We start from the raw sequence: 16,734 nt of genomic DNA, 5'->3' as shown, positions 1-16,734 counted from the left end.
CAAAGCCCTGGATAGAATACTGGTATTTTCAGCTCCCTCTAACACACCTGTGGAGGTACACAGAATTTTTGGGGCCATAGGAACAGCCTGTACACAGAAGCTGAAGACACCATTTTAGGATAACAGCAGGAAGGTATCAGGGTAGCTCATCAAGGAAGAAAATTGGGCACCAGATTGATTATCAGAGCAAGGTTATTTAGCAAGTGTTAATGTCAGCTTTCTGCTGTAGAAATTATTTATCTTGGTGAAGCCATGATGTAACAAAGAAAAGACTGAGACATGAAAGATACTGAGCACTCCTATCCCCAAAGGGAGAGAGCAAGGCAGAGGATGAACATTTTCATTTCACCAGAGGAAATCTGGTAATCAAGATGTAATCTGTTAATAAATACTGTTCCATGTAATTAAAAGAAAACAAAAACAAAAAAGCCACAAAATTATTGTGGACCAGCAGGAAACAAGAAACTCTCCATGGAGAATGGCAATTCAGAGAACACCCACCATGTGGCCCACCTTCCCTATTCCCCCTCTAGAAACAGACCCATTTTACACATGGTCATTAAGGCACTAAAGCAGAAAGTATTAACATGATTCACATGTAGAAAACAAGGTTATTAGAAGTAGGGATCATTTCAGCATATTGTTCTCCCTAATAAGCATAGCAATGAGTAATTGAGTTTCAGGCAATCTCCAAGGTGGTGCTTTGTAGAGAAAACGGAACTTGGCATGATGTCTACTTTTCCTTTAATTACATTGCCCTAATGAGCAACTTTCTTTACTCTCAACAAATTTATTTCTTGAGAAGAAGCAACAGTAATAAACGCGTAAAAAGGATCACCAGGTAGCACCTTGGAAGAAACATCAGCAGCTTAAAATGACAAGAGGTTGCTAAAAGTGGTGGAAAAACAACAGATTGTTCTCAGCTTCATTATGCTTATCACTCTTAAAAGCAAAGTAAAGGATGTCAGTGGAGCACATTATCTAACCTGAGAAGTGTCCTTGCTCTACTGTTATTTCCCTTTTGCACATGTTCCTGAGAACAGCCCAGAAACACTAAGTGCTGATACATCAATCCACAACTCCTCTGCTCACACAGCAGCAGAGGGCAATTCTGCCTCATGCCCTTGTGCAAGATGAAAAGAGAAAATCACATGCCAATAGCATCCTATTGAGTGTCAATATTGCCACTGCAACCAAATGCAGAGGATAAAGGGCTGGCTTTTCCAAAATCTTTAAGGCATTTAGACATCTGACTCTTGGTGAAAGTCAGTGGCTGCTTTGCTTGTCTTTTTTTTGTTTTTGAAAACCACCTGAGAATCCACCTATAGCAAAAGACCCCCTGAATCTGCCTTTCTGGAGACAAAAAGCCGGAACATTTCATAGATATGTTCTTTTTTTTTTTTTTTCCCTTAAGCATGTGCCAGAAGACACTATACCAGTGAAGATAGACCCCCTTTTCTACAGCTGGGTGAACATGCCAACTCAGGTTAAAATACCTGAGGTGCTCACCTTCAGAGAGCAGCAATTGCTGCTGCTCACAGGCCTTGGTTGAATAAAGCCAGTGCACTATGGGGTGACAATCTGACTTTTAAAATGCCAGTAGTATTATTCTTCAGGGGAAAAAAAACAAAAAACAAACAAACAAAAAAAAACCCCCAACCAAACAACAACAAAAAAACCCAACCAATAATCGAAGCAAAGTTCTTGAGAATCATTCCAGTTTTCAATGTTGCTCAAAGCTGGGGAGCACATCCTGGAATATCAACCAGCTGCCTTAGGACCACACTTTCCTACAGGAGAGCAAGGACTTCATATGTTGCATTACTCCATGAGCTGTGGATGGGTGATCAATCCACCTTTTGCTTGTTCAGGGATTCATGGGTGTATCTGCACTCAGCAGTTTTGCCCCGACTCACTCCAGGACTTCACAAGGTCCCTTCACCTCTCTGCATCAGACCTGCAAGTACTGTTACTTAATGTACTCACAGAGGCAGGAGGAAACTTCATTTATATACATTTTAAAAATATATACTCTGAGGTCTTCAAAAACCAACTCTTCAGATGTAAAAGTGTGAAATGAAATTATCTTCAAATAGAAAATCTGAAAGCGCCAATGGCAGCAGGCACTGAAGACCTTAAATGTTTATGCAGCTTTATGTATTGTTATTTCTTCAGTAAGCCTCCCACGGAAATAGCAAGGAAGAAAGTATGCTAGCACTTATAGTCTACTCATAAATGCATTAAATGCAACGATTTTACTGAGAAAAAAGCCAGGAAGAGAGTAGAGGCCCATCTCCTACAGAGCTAATCTCAATTACTGCTCCCAATCATGCTTCAGCTGAAGAGAACCCTGCATAGAGCCCATGCTGTACCTGACCTGGCATTTGTGTGCATTTGCCCCTTCAAAGACATTCACGTAATGAATGAGATCAGACTTTTTCCTTACAAAAAGAAAGAAAAAAGTGATTGTTCAAGGAACAGAGAAATTCTAAATCAGGCCTTCCATTAAAACTCTATTTATTGCAATACCTTCCCATTTCCACAGAGATTACAATCCCTAGAAGCAAGATACCAGTACACAGAATTAATTTCCGTAGGCAGAAGGGAGACACAAATACTAAGCTGGATTTGCTTATATGTTTACCACAAACTTATGATCAATTTCTGCAATTAAATGCAGGAAGGGATTATTTGGCAACCTCATACACAATGCTGCAGCTATCCGGGCAAAGTGGGACAAAGGCTGCCTTGCTTCCCTGTTTCCCTGTTTTTTTGGAATACCTTTGCTTGCATAGCTGTAATTAGGCTGTAACTCAGCCAAGTGGAATTTTGAAGCTTTCTTTTCCTTGGAGCAGTAAATGCCACTGCTCGATGTGGGCACCAGTTGTCACTTTCTCCGATTTTCAGGATACAAAAGCTGAAATGGGAAATATGCTGCACTGCACTATTTGAAACCCTTCAGGGGCTCCCTGCAGCATGGGGAGGCACAGGCAGCCAAAAGAAGTTGTAAGCTCACTTTGCTAACTACAACTCTTAGTTGTCAGAAAGATAAAAGTTTCCTGCACATGCAAAATAGCGGCATGAACTGTTTTTGAAAAGAGATCATACATTTCTGGTGATTAATTGAATTTTGGAGATGTTTCATTTCTGCCCCTCAAGGAAATGGTGTTAGCTCCTCTCTCCTGAGCATCCTGTATGTTTGAAAACACACACTTAATTCCACAGAGAATATTCCATCAGGGATATCAGTACGTTCAACCTGTCTGAGGAGACATCTCCCAGTGTGCAGGCACAGTTCTTTACTCCCCCAGCCCCGACAGGTAGCTGTGGTTCAAAGCTGGGCATTTGGTCACTGTGATGTGCTCCTGGCACTGCTGGACCCCACCTGCCCCTACAGCACCACAGAAACTGAGCAGGGCTACAAATGCTATCTAATAAATTTGAGGGCTGGAGAACAGTAGGAGAGAGGGGAGCAGATTCTCACATCATCAGGAGGGAAATAGGCTTTTAAAAAGCCAGTTGTGTCTGTGCACAACAATGAAGCTTTATGTCTATATAAACTGACAAGTCAAATTGTCCTCCCGGGCCCAATTCCCAACATCAGTGCCATTTGAGGCGATCGCTGCCTCCTGCCTCTGCAGCCGAATGGCTCTGTCTGCCAGCAAGGGCAGGCAAGATGATTAAAATAAGCATTAACAGAATGGTTGGTGATTAGCTTTTCCCTCTCTCTCTCTCTCTTTTTTTTTTTTTTTTTTTTCCCCTCTGTGCTTTCTCTTTTTTTTACATGTAGTTTGGGCCCTGCCAAAGATTGCTAAAACCTGTTCTTCATTAGCAGCGTACTTAACAAGTGTAAATTTAAAGTATTCATTTTCTTAAGGCCAAGGATTAAAGCAATTAAGGAAAACTGCTGCAACCTAGCACCGAAGTCAATCCTTAAGGTGGAAAAGAAACAATGGTGCCTAATGTATTTAAATAAAACCAAATTGTGCACAATTATGCTAACACTCTGTTAAACTAAATTCTCACTCTGCTGCAATGCATTATTAAAACTTCCTTTCTGAAAATGAAATAACACTTTCTTTGCCCCCAGTATGGCAACAGGTCTGCAGTTACTTTTCATTGCTTTCCTGGCAAAACCATTGCCAGGAAACAAAAGATAACACCCACTCTCATTGTATCCTTATTTTACCATCAGCTTCTCTTCTCCTATGGCCTTAACCCTTGCCAGGTCTGCACTGGATTTCAGCATGATTTGATCTGTGCTTAGCAACTACCTGCTCCAATATCCTGAACCTTAAAGAGAACAAGGGAGCATTTCATTTTAAGTTTAAGGCAGTGCTTTAATTTGTCAAGGAATCTCTTTAGAAAATGGCAGCTCCCTGATAGGTTTGTTTGCTTTCCATATAATCAATTCCAAAAAGCTGAGTACCTAGGATACTAATGGGGCATGTCGTCCCCACCAGCATGAATTCAGTTTACGCTCCCTCAAAGGATAAGCAGAGACCCGAAGACAGTTTTACCTCAGGACTGGGAATACACAGGAAGCATCTGAGCAGGTCCAAGCACTGACAAGCACTGACTCATGGCCTCAGAGACCGTGTTCACTTTAATCTTACCAGCAAGTTGTCCTTGGTTGGAGGCTCTTTGCCACAAAGTCACTTGCCAGTGAGGGACCATCAGGGACACAAAAGAGCAAATACTCCAGAGCTAAACACCATAAACATCCTACACAAGGAGTCAAGAGATCCTTTGCAATGATCACAAAAATCTGCATCTACTATACTATAGATGAAATGTAAGTGGTTCCTGGCAGCCAATATCTTTCAACCTGGGAGGACAATGACTGTAAAATCCCTGAGGCAGGACAGGGTAAGAAGCATCAAGAGCAACGATGGCATGCAGAGACACCAGAGTAGAGGGCAATAAGGCTTATCCAGGGTATGTAAAATGCCAAATGTACATTGCTTTCCAGAAAAGGTGTAAAGGGTATGTGTGTGATCATGAGGGATGCCTGCCTTAATGGGAAACCTTCAATACTTCTAATTCCTTTCTATAGCTCAGCTGTTTCCATTTCTCTAGATCCTATGGAAGACATCACAATGAATGAAATGGCTCTCAATCAGATCCGATTATAATATCCTGCTATCTTAAAGTAAATGCAGCAACACACACAGCATAGAGGAAGGTCTCAGAGATTTCAGGTGCCAAATTAAGAAACACCTCACAGGGTTGGAAAGGGCAGAAAATACCATGAACAATGGGGTTTTCATCTGGGGAGATAAATGTGGCCATGGGACATCTCCCAATATTGCTACAGGGCCTTACTGAAAAATTTGTCAGCTTTGCCTCATGTAGGCATGGAATAAGCTTGCAGGGCATGCCAGCATTATCCAGGGGGTTTCCAATCCTAATGAGACAAAACATTATAGTCCAGAAAATAAATTAACCTGTTAAAAACAAAAAGGAAATTAATCTGATGGGGGGGGGGGGGGGGAAACCCATTGTTTCAGGTTAACTAAAAACTATATTTTGTCCATCCATCTACAACATCAAAACTATAATTATTGGCACAGTTCTAGATTCTACTGCAATACTCTCAGCTGGAAATATTCACACACAGTTCATCTGCCATGCCCTTCTGGAGTTGCTAAAATATGACAGGACTTGGGAAGCAACTGCAAAAGGCACATACTGCTTGGCTAGGAGAACCTCCTCTGATGCTTGCAGTCAGAAAAAGCAACATTGGCAAGACCAGGGTAAAATCTGAAGCCTACTGGGAAGAATTTATTTGCTGCTGCATCAGAAGATTGGGAAATAAACTTGTATCTGGGAAAAACCAGAGCTTAAAAAAACACCCCACAAAACTTAAGACTCTGCTGCTTCTGTCCTTTTCTGTGGGTTTAACCATGCAGGGTGTAGAGAGAGCAGGGTCTGGCCCCAAGGGAGTTCAGATGCAGCAGACTGATCTCCCAGCAGGCTGCAATATGTTCCCAGAAGGTACAATATCCTTCTTAGGCCAAGGAACAGCCTATCAGCTCTGCATGCCATTAATTTTCATGAATAGTTCAATCTGATGCTCACAGGAGCTGTCGGGCATCTTTCCATTTTCTCTCATAGGACCTGGATGAGGGCTTATTTATCTTTTTTCTTCACACCTTACCTTTAAGCCTAAGCAGTTCAGTGCAGCTGTGCAGGTTTCCAGCCCTCTGCCAGGCTCAGTGCCCAGTAGCAGGCAGGATGCTGTCTGCAGGTTGGAGTGATGGCATGTCGCAGTCAAAGCCATTCAGGGAGAATTAAACTTCAGCCTTGTTTGACTAAACTTCGGAATTCACCACAGCTCCCCTGTTTTGCCAGCCTGAAGAAACAGCCCAGCAGGTTCTTGACTCATATGCCAAAATGCCTCCTTCATCCTCCCTGGAACTGGAAATGATTGCTAATAGGTATTCTTGCTGAAATGATTTAACATAACGTGCTGAATGAGATCACTAAGTCAGAGTATCTTTTCCTAAGTGACTCTCTCACTGCTTGCCTGAATGCCAGAGGGGAAGGAGGATAGCATGAAGCGAATTCTTTTGCTGGCTTTTTACAAAATCTCATAAATTACTGAAGAACTCACAGTAGGAAGTTTCACTCGGGTTCATTACAGGAGCTCCATGACGCAGGTCTGGCAGGCAGAGGAGGATGGAGACACAGGGATTTGGGTTAACCTCTCTCTTTCAAGCTTTCCCCTTTTCCAGTGCTCTCCAGTCTAGGCTGGGAGCTGAAGACAGGCAGTGACATGAAGTGGGCATGAAGCAAGGCTGGTGGGGGGGCTGGGTACTCTTTGTCCTGCATACACAGCCCTGGATGTGCATCACCGTGGCAGCTGCATCTGTTACAGGAGGCTGCAGGCACCAAGTGAAACACAGAATTTGGGGAGGGTGTGCACCACAAAACTCACCTTGGCGTGCCAGGGATACTCAGGGTTTCACTGAGAGGCCAGGCTGCCCTTACCCATCTGAGTCTGTCAGCCTCAAAATTAACTTATTGAGGTCAGCACTGCAACAGGAGTGCGGAGTTTTGATTGAGTCTTCCTTTCTGAGAAAGCCCCATCGTCCCTGGCCCAGTACAGCTATTACCTGCCAGCCTAAAGGATGATGAATGTTATTTATATTGCAGTAATGGCTAACCACAAAGTGGAGACGAGGGACAGGCTGTGCTACGGACTTTTCAAACACCCACTGAATGAGGGCTGCCCACAGATGCCTGGAAATGCTGAGACTTTTCAGGATAATGTTCTTGAATGTCTTGGACACTATGACCTCCAGCAAATGCAGTACTTGTGCTGACTGCAACAACCCAGGGGGCTGTTCTACAGTAAAGATGTTCATTCATACCAAATTCTTACCAGTCACTGTGACATATCCTTATAATAGCAAAGATCTCATCTACTTCAAAGCAAACAACTACTTGATAAGACACTTTTAAGTTCCTTGATCAAAAAAAAGTGAAATATAATCTCTTTCAAACCAAACAGAATACACAGAGGTATAAATTGTTATTCTAATAGAAAGTTTTCCTAATATTTAGCTGCTATTGTTCTGCTGTTCAAGAAATAAAGTAAATCAATGAATAAGAACTACCCAAAATGAAGATGAGAAAAGTAATCTAGCAATAGTAAAAGATGAAGGGCCTGATCCTATAAAAAAGCCCTGTAAGACCAATTTAACTTTGACATGTTCACACTTGCAGGATAAGGCTTCAAATAATTTCAGAGAAATGTAAGAACTTATAAACAATAGCTTCAGCTGTCCACTACAGTGAGCCCAGAGCTAACACTTCCCAGGAAATACCCTACCAAGAAACAGCCCTGCAAAGATGCAGAGGAAACACATTTAAAATATTAAATGCAGATGGTTTTTTACTATTAGACATTCTCTTTATATCTTGGAAAAATCACACAGTACTCCTTTCATATGCACTGAGGTAAAAAAACCTGAAATATTAAGTGACACATTCTAGCAAGAAATGCCTTAGAGAAGGTGCTGTGAAGTGTCAGCCCCTCTTCTATTCCTTCTACAATTAATTTTCCACTACTACAGTTCTAAAAATATATCTAGAAATCAGCAGACATTTGTGTCTATCAGATACCTGATTAAAATACAAGTGCTAAGAAACACCTTACCTTTAATTATACTTTTTACACTTAAAAGCTGCTTTGGACAGGGCTGTGTCAGAGCTTCATAGCCAAAAGCCTGAAGATCTCAGAGCCCAGTAAACAGACTAAGCAGGGAACAACCTGATATGCTTTCTTCTGCCTTTTCCATCAGAAGAGTGGTCACTCCAAAACTGAATGGGAGAAATTAAGCACGCACTGAGAGATTGCAAGTATTTTCTGGCTGTCTCAACTCTAGAAGTCTCCTAAGAGGTCGGATGTCTCAACACGTGGGCATTCCTTTCACTGTCAGACACTAAGAGCAGTGGGATTTATCAGCAATCTGCTGAGCATACACAGATGACAACTGCAGAGCTTGGAGGACTCATAGGCATTTACAGGTAGAAAGGGGTTTGCAAAAGACATGTTGAACCAGAGCTGAGTCGTGGAGCCTGTGAAAATTGCTCCCAATTGCTGTTGAACCTTTGGCTGTGGTAGTTAAACCAGGCACTGCAACATGCACAATTTATCTTTGCAATTGCACAGACTGTTTGAGGGAGGCTGATCAGCCTCCACATCACACATTGCAAGGAAAAGGGTTGGGATGATTTTGGAAGGTGGTCTCTGCTGCCTAAAATACAATTCCATCTATCACTCAAATACATGGAAATGAAGTGTCATTTATGAACAGGTTTTGGATTTTTAAAGTACAAATTTCATGAAAACTAGATTTAAAGCTATCTCCAGCACCCACATCTCACCTAATGGTACTTTATCCCTCGGCAATTTCCAGCCTGTTGCCCCACCATGATCTACATATCTTCCTAAATCTTTTAAAGTATCTTCTTGTCAAAAGGATATGTATGACTTGCTGACATCACACAGAGATGCATTATATCAAAATGTTTTTGTTGTACTGACATAAACTCCAAATGATTTCCAAAGTCAGCTGTATTTTCAATAATTTGTCCCTTTTTCATTTTTCAAAATAGCTTTATTCACTTATGATAGGAAATTGCTCAAGTCCCTCCATCCTCAATCCAGACAGTGATAGAAATCAGCACCAAACTTTTTATAGCAGCAAATGTGCTTTTGTTTCCCAGGCATCCTAAAAAAAAAAAAATCTTTCTTCAGCTACAGTCTGTACAAAAGTGTGTTAGCTCTGTGGTGTTCAAGAATAGCTAGTTAGACTCTGAGGCTATACATTCTTCTGCTAAAAGATACATTATCACATCTATGTCTAAATATTTATGCTTCCTGTTTGCTAAAAGCAACACCTACAATTGCTATAATTGGAAATGACAAAATAAAAAAGAAATTCTTCCCCAATTTGCCACTCTTTTGCATCTAACAACACTAAATATATAGCTTAGTTCATTAGTTTTGCCTGTTTATTTTCAGCTATAACAAGGGAGAAATAATTGTGTTTAAAAAGCAGCAAACTGAATTGCAAATATGACAGAAAGAGATTGGATGGGTTGATGCAGCATCTGAAACCCCTTAACACATGTGAAAAGGAAAAGATCATAGAACCACACAGTCATTTAGGTGGAGCACACCTGTGAGACCAGTGATTCCAACCACCAACCCAGCACTGCCAGCTCCATCAGTAACCCATGGCCCTGGGAGCCCCATCTACACATCTTTTAAATACCTCCAGGCATGGTGACTCCACCACTTCCCTGAACAGCCTTTTCCAGTGCCTGACAACCCTTTTGGTGTTAACTTTTGCCTCCTTCAACCACCACACCAGCGAAGATTGCCTTCATTTACTTCCATTGGATCTCCTTGCTCAGCAGTCTCATTAAGGTTTTACCCTTATTAGTGGGGTTTTCAGGCACTACACTTCATATAACTTGTCAGTAATATGCTTTCTTCTCCATTTTTGCATAGTTAAGTAATTGAAAAATTTTAAAACATACCACCAATTTTTTTTGTGAGTGGGGAATTGTCATCATGTAGATATCACAAAGGAAAAAATACAAAAGCAGAAAATGTCATGGTGTCTCTTTCAAGCAGATGTTATTGCAGTAGCACTGAACAAGTTTATATTAATTACTTTCAGAAAGAGAAGGAGATGTCATATTTCAGATAGAGGATCCTACCAAACCCACAAAGAGCAAGCCGTAAATTTAACAATAGTGAGATTTTTTCATAGAATCATTGTGACAGCTGTCAAAATGGAGAAAACTTTTTGTTAATGCCAGTACAATTGTTCATTTAAACAAAAGCCAGTGATTCAGTCACACTGGAACAGCTCATGAGCCGAGCTCTGCTGCACAATCTGCACACATGCAGATATTCCCTCTACATGCAGAGTTGCTTTTTAATTTCCATCTTTGGGGCTACAATGTGATTTGTCCAGAGCTGAGCAGAGCCCTACAAAAATCAGGCCAGAAGGCAATTTGTGATTGAGTTGTAACAAGCTGCCTGTGTTTTCCCTGGTTGGAACAGCAGCCAGTGCAGGACACTCTCCCTGCATGCCAGGCTGACCATGTGGTCACCCTTTCTCCTTGTGCCCTCAAAATAAGAGAACAGAGAGGGAGCTCACAAGGAAATTCCAGTATAGATCTTGGTGGATCTCTGCAAGCAATAAAAATGCAGAGATCTCATCCCTCCAACCATGGGAGGGCCTGGACCATTAAGGCAATTTACTAACAGCAAAAACAACTCTGAAGAAGAAATTAAACGTAAGTCTTACCTCCTCATAGACATCATCATTCCTGCTGAAGTCTCCAGCCCTCCTTGGCAGCACATGGACATGAACATGCTGAAAACGTGGAACAAAATAATGATGATTATCAAGTTCATGACTTTCTTTTCTGAACTTTCAGCATTATTCTCAACACACACAAATAACTGTGCACAGGCTCCCACAGCATTATTTTCAGAGGAAAATACATTAACCTGTTCCATAACTGTATCTCAGCTCTTTGGAGAATATAAAAGATGAAAAACATGAGACAGCAGCCCTGGTGTATTATATGAGCTTCAGAGTGAAATGCCTGGAAGTTTAGGGGCTCTGTAGAATTATTCATAGTTGTCAGTCAGAGACATATTTAGCCAGAGCTCTGAAATAACAATGTCCCTTGGAGCTGAGCGTTGTTTAGAACAGAAGGGAATAAGGAGGTGCTGGGGATGGGATGTGTGGGGAGCTCATGGGGGCAGCCTGGGCTCAGGGGTCCCTGTTGGGGACAGAGGAGCTGCTGCCACACCACGGACAGCCCGTGGCTAGAAAGGCTGCCAGAAGGGGACAGTGCCTCTCACAAGGTTAAAAAGACTTGAATGGTTCATTTCCTCCCTGGAGGCTGTAGCCCAGATACAACAAACTGAAGCCTGTGGGGACACAAGACTCATGCTGGGGACACACCTGCAGGGACAGAGCGCCAGGTGGCCCAAAACCCGTGAGGCACAAGGATTAGGAGCCCAGCCTGGCTGAGCCTGTCCCTCTCTTGGCACAGGGCCATTGCCCACGGGGCAGCAGAGCTGCACAGGCAGCTTTGGGTTACCCACTTTGGAAAGGAGATGAATGGTGATGTGTTTTTGTCAAAAGTGCTGAGGTGATCTGGGGAAAACAAACAAAACTATGGGCAAGAAAACAAATACATTATTTGGCATCTTAATGTTGTGTTATTACTATTATCTTTTTTTTTTTTTCTGATGCTTTCTTCATACCATAAGAGAAGGGTAATTCAAGATCCTCAACACCCAAACTCTAGTGGAAAAAATACTTTTTCTGCAGTAAGTTCAGCTACTAACAACATTGCAAAGTATTCTTTTCTTTTTTTCCCTTTGTCTTTCTCTCTTTAGTAAAGAAAAACAACTGAGAATAATTCTTCAGGGAAAGAAAACCCCGACACCTCAGCGAGGAGAGGCAACAAATAATCTGAGTGACAGAGCATATTTATGCATCTTCAGATCTTTTTAGATGGTGCCTAAATCCTCTTTTATAAAAAATAAAATGACTGCATCAGAAACAGCACCAAATGGTTTGCATAGAATTTAGATAGCTTGCACCTGATTCAATTTGATGAGTAGAAATCAGCTGAAACTCCTGCCCCTCATCGAAACATTCTCAAAACTTGGCTTAAGTCTATAATGAAATATGGAATCTAAAAAGGTTTTCTTAGCCTATTTGTAAGAAAATTCAAACACACCTATATTGTGTTAGCTTCTATCCATAATAACATTTTCTCAGTGAATAAAATGAAAACACAAGGACGTTTCAGTTAATGAAATATTACGAATATCATGCTATTTTTTTCCTCAGCTTTATCCTCAAGAAACTGAATATGTGATTTCTTATTCTTATCATTATCCACAGCTTTCAGTGTATTCAGACTAGAGATGAGGGTGACTCTTGAGGGTCAAAAACTGTGTTTTTGAGTAATATATCAGTGATAGTGTTCTGATAGTGTATTATACTAATATATCATAAGAGCTAAAGTGCTCCTGTGATGTATTAGTGCAATGTATCATCTGAACATCACTGCTCCTATGATGTATTGCTCAAAATCACAAAGCAACTTTAAAGACGGTCTTCAGTAGCCCTAGGCCTGAAATTTCACTTTTGGACAGACTTTCAAGAAAAATAAAAGTGCAGATTAAAGTTGGCAGGGATACTGTAAAATTTCACTACTGTCTCACACCTGTTGTTCTCATCAGATTTTAAATTTATTCCTAAGAAGAGAGTCAGTTCCTCCGCCAGTCAGTTTCCTTCTCTTCTGCTACAAGGAATCATAGCAGTGCTACAAATATCAATTTGCAGGAATTTCTCTTGATGATATATATAAAATCTAACATCACCTATCAACAACCACATTCCCCAGAAGTTTAGCCACCTTTGAGCATAATTTTTATTTCTGGTGCAGAGTGCTCCAGGATGCACACAGGAGAAGATGTGTATACCCATGACAGACAATTTGGAATATCAGAAAACACGCAGGGATGGAGTCCAAAGCTCAGTGCAGAGATGCTGCACTGCAGATGCACAGACCAGCACAGCAGGTAATGAATGAGCCTAATGTGATCTTCTACCCAAAATGGGCTCTTGTGATCAGCATGAATAAAAAGAAGAAAAAGTGTTTATTACAGCATATGGACCACTTGGCATCAGTGGGGATGTTCTCAGGGGTTAGTCACCTTTACTACATGCATTATGTTCTCACACACTGCCAGGCTGCATAGCAGAATCCATCAGCTGTATCACAAAGCAAACAAATACTCCCAAGGTTTGAGGTAACAACAATCAATTTGAAAGACAGTAATTTTTTCCAGTAATCATTTTTTTTTTTAAATTCTGTGCATGGAAATGAAATAAATAGCTGGATTCTCCCCACTGTCTGTATAACAGAAATAAACAGGATCAGCAACAGTGCCTCACATATTTCCCTTCTCTTCAGTTTTACCAAGAAATACAAGCAGCACAGAGCTGTGGCTACCACGTTGTCAGAAACACTGAACAAGGAGATTTCACACCTTCTCTAATCTGCCTTTCAGCTTCTGGTCTTCTCAGCTCAGAGTGGCTGATACTTTGATTCATTAGGAGATCTTTAATTGATAATTTTTACTCCTTAGTACTAGTTGTTACTGCTAAAGCCTCAATCCACCAAGGCACTTAAGCACCAGCTCAATTTCCAACCTGTGAATTGGTTCAGTGGGAATATTCACATCCTGGATGTTTTGTTTATATCTCAGTGTTTTGCATCCACTGATGGCTATAGGCAGGTCCCCCTAAATGGCAGGAGCAAGAATAACTTCAAAGTGCACACAAATTAAAGTAGTTCCCTTTCATTTGTTTTCCAAGCAAAACAAAAACCCACACATCGAAAAAATACATTTGCAATTGACTGAAATACGTCAGATGCAAACAAAACACTGGGATACTTTGTTTTTTTAACCAAACAAATAGATTTAGGCAAATCTTCCATCAAAACACCGCTTGAACACCTGAACATTGACCAAAATGGTCAAAATAAAGCATTTCATTTTTTCCCCTCATTATTGTGGGGATCCTCATGCCTGGTGGGTGGCAGACAGCCCCATCACGTTCTAGAAGTCTGTATTCAATCACCGTTGATGGTATTTCATTTTTTTCCTAAAAAATTGCTTTCCCCTCATATTGCATTATTTTGATTAATAAGCAAGGAAAGCAACACACAACAGGCAAGACATTTACATTAATGGACCAATCAATATCACCCACATTAGGACAGAAAAATGCAGGCACACACTTGCATGGCTTAGCTCCATTCCCTGCTGGTCAGGCACTGATGGAGGAAGCAGGACACTGACACTGGGTGTGACATCAGTGACAACGTGAAGCTGCAGCAGAAATCCCCAGGTGGGGGACACTGTGAGAGTTAAAGATGCCTGAGCCCCACTAGTTGCTTCTGATAGTAGGGACAATATTTCCAGACAGGGATATCTAGAACAGCAGTAGCTGGAAAGAGGCTGTGGGAGCTGGATTTTATAGGACCTTCGAAATTAAAATTATTAGACTGTCAGTTTTCTAAGATAGGAACTGCAGCCCCCCTGCTTTGCACTGTAAATAAAATCTCAGTTTGAGAAGTTCCTAATGGTGAGAATTACCAGGTGATGCAAAATCACTCATAAGAGAAGGTTTTTAAAGACCTTTAGACCCAGAGTAACAAGAACATTAGAAAATGTACTGCAAGGAATAAATCTGTAGTGCCACAGAGAACTAATGAGCCAGAGCCAGGGTGTGACGCCTCTGGCCTCCCACTGCAGCAAGAAGATGCTCTGATGAGCTCCATGGCATTCCAGTCAGGACTGTGGCAGCACAGGGCTGCTTATGGGCACGCTGGAGCACGGTCATCCCACCACTGCCAAAATCTGGCCTCATCACAGGCATTTGTGGGATTATACAACTAAAGTTGCTCTCCAGTGAACCAGGGGCTGCAAAATGCCCAGAAAGCCTCTGCAAAAAAGACCTGGAGCATGTGCTGTTGGAGAGACAAGCATTCAGATCAGGTGAGTTTTACTTCAGCTCTCAAGGCCATGCAGAAAGCAATGTTCCTGGTTTTATATACTGAATTATGGTCAAATAACCAACATGTCACCACTGCACTGGATTTAAAGTGAAAATACTAGACAAAAACAGACACTGAAAGAGATTTCCCTGGTAGACTAGAATAGTGAAGAGCAGATGACCCTGCCACACACCACTGGGGAGGACATGGGTGTTGCCTGCAATAATTCATGGACATAATGTTGTGTTCACTCAGCTGCTGTGCTGGTTAGCAGAGCAACAAAGCTCAGCTTCCAGTTGAAAGGGAGATAACAGTCTGTGCATGAGCTGCTCAGCACCCAGGGTCTATCGGCAATAAATGTTCTTACAGCATGAATATATAAAAGCTGGCAAAGCGTCACACAACCCTGAGGACGGGGGGCTTCCAAAACATTGGCAGAGGAAGGGCTGTTGGATCCCACCACTGTTACAAAGGGCTGCTCCCCCTACACCTGCAGAAGAACATGGCTGAGCTGTGCCTTCACAGGAAGGGAATCAGCAACTCCAGGCAGCAAGACCAGCTGGCCAGGAAACACTCAGCAGCCAGTTTGCTGGGGAAAGGGATGGTGGTTTTCACATAAGACTTCACATGCCGCAAAGTGCCCTGTCCATTACAGAGACAGGGGCTTCCTATGGGAGGCTGTGATAATGCTTCTTCTAAACTACCAGATTAACTGTAGAAATTCCAAACTAATAACCATTCTCCAAGTAAGACTGTTAGTGGGCGATAAAGAAAATCAACCATAATAAGAGATAGCCACATGAAAAATAGGGCAATTTTGTCCTCTCTGTAAACTGGGCTTCCATGGAGCCCTTGTTTGCTCTTCTTGATTAACTGCTCAATTGTCCCTGTTAGAGAGTTATTCCATGGAAAGCCCTGCCTGTATATCCACAGCTCATTAGTGGAAAGCGCTCCCTCTGCTGCCCCTGAAAATCCAGCGTGTCACCAGCCTCAGGCACACCTGGTACAACTGCTCTTTCTAGGCACTGAAAACCCACTTCCAGGGCCCTTGACCTGCAAGTTCTGGAAAAGATATCTTCATGGGAAAACAGTTTCTATTCAGTGAATATTTATGAATTCTTGAAGGTTTTCCAAATCCTGAATTGGTTTGAGATGAAGAAACAAATTTTTAAAAAAAATTAAATGTCCTATACAATATTAGGAAAAGAGTTTTAGACAATTAAAACACTCAATTTTCACAGCCCTCAAAATTATTGCCAGCATTAGTACTGTTTTTCTCCCCATTTCAACAGCTATAAATTAGTCAAAGACAGATCACTTTAAAGCAGCTAATTTTTATAAAATAGTAAAAGATAACATCAAACTGCTTGAAACCATTCATTTCCTACAAAACTATCCCATTTCTAGGAGTCAGCATTTTCTTTTCCAGCTTTACTAAAGCCTTGTGCAGGAGGCTGTACACATGCAGGCCCTCGGCATCTCCTCCCCAGCTGGCAGCTCTGCCGTGCTGGGGGTGAGGATTTCCTCCAGATCCAGGGAGGCTGCATGGCCTGACACACTCCCGTAGCACCTTTGGCTCTGGTTTATTAAAACACAAAACTGAGGTTG

General features: G+C 41.7%; 1 protein-coding gene across 1 annotated transcript in view; it reads right to left on the bottom strand.

Annotated features, from left to right (window-relative positions):
• The window catches only part of FHIT (fragile histidine triad diadenosine triphosphatase), a 393,154-nt gene that overhangs the window by 72,467 nt on the left and 303,953 nt on the right, over positions 1-16,734 (bottom strand). Inside the window, exon 4 of the mRNA XM_062500855.1 lies at positions 10,836-10,904. Coding sequence (XP_062356839.1) covers positions 10,836-10,904 — 69 coding nt within the window. The remainder of the gene's footprint in view (positions 1-10,835; positions 10,905-16,734) is intronic.

The sequence above is a fragment of the Cinclus cinclus genome, chromosome 12 (genome assembly GCF_963662255.1).
Source record: "Cinclus cinclus chromosome 12, bCinCin1.1, whole genome shotgun sequence".
Taxonomy (NCBI): domain Eukaryota; kingdom Metazoa; phylum Chordata; class Aves; order Passeriformes; family Cinclidae; genus Cinclus; species Cinclus cinclus.
The sequence above is the reverse complement of the archived record's forward strand: the minus strand, read 5'-3'. Positions and strand labels throughout refer to the sequence as shown.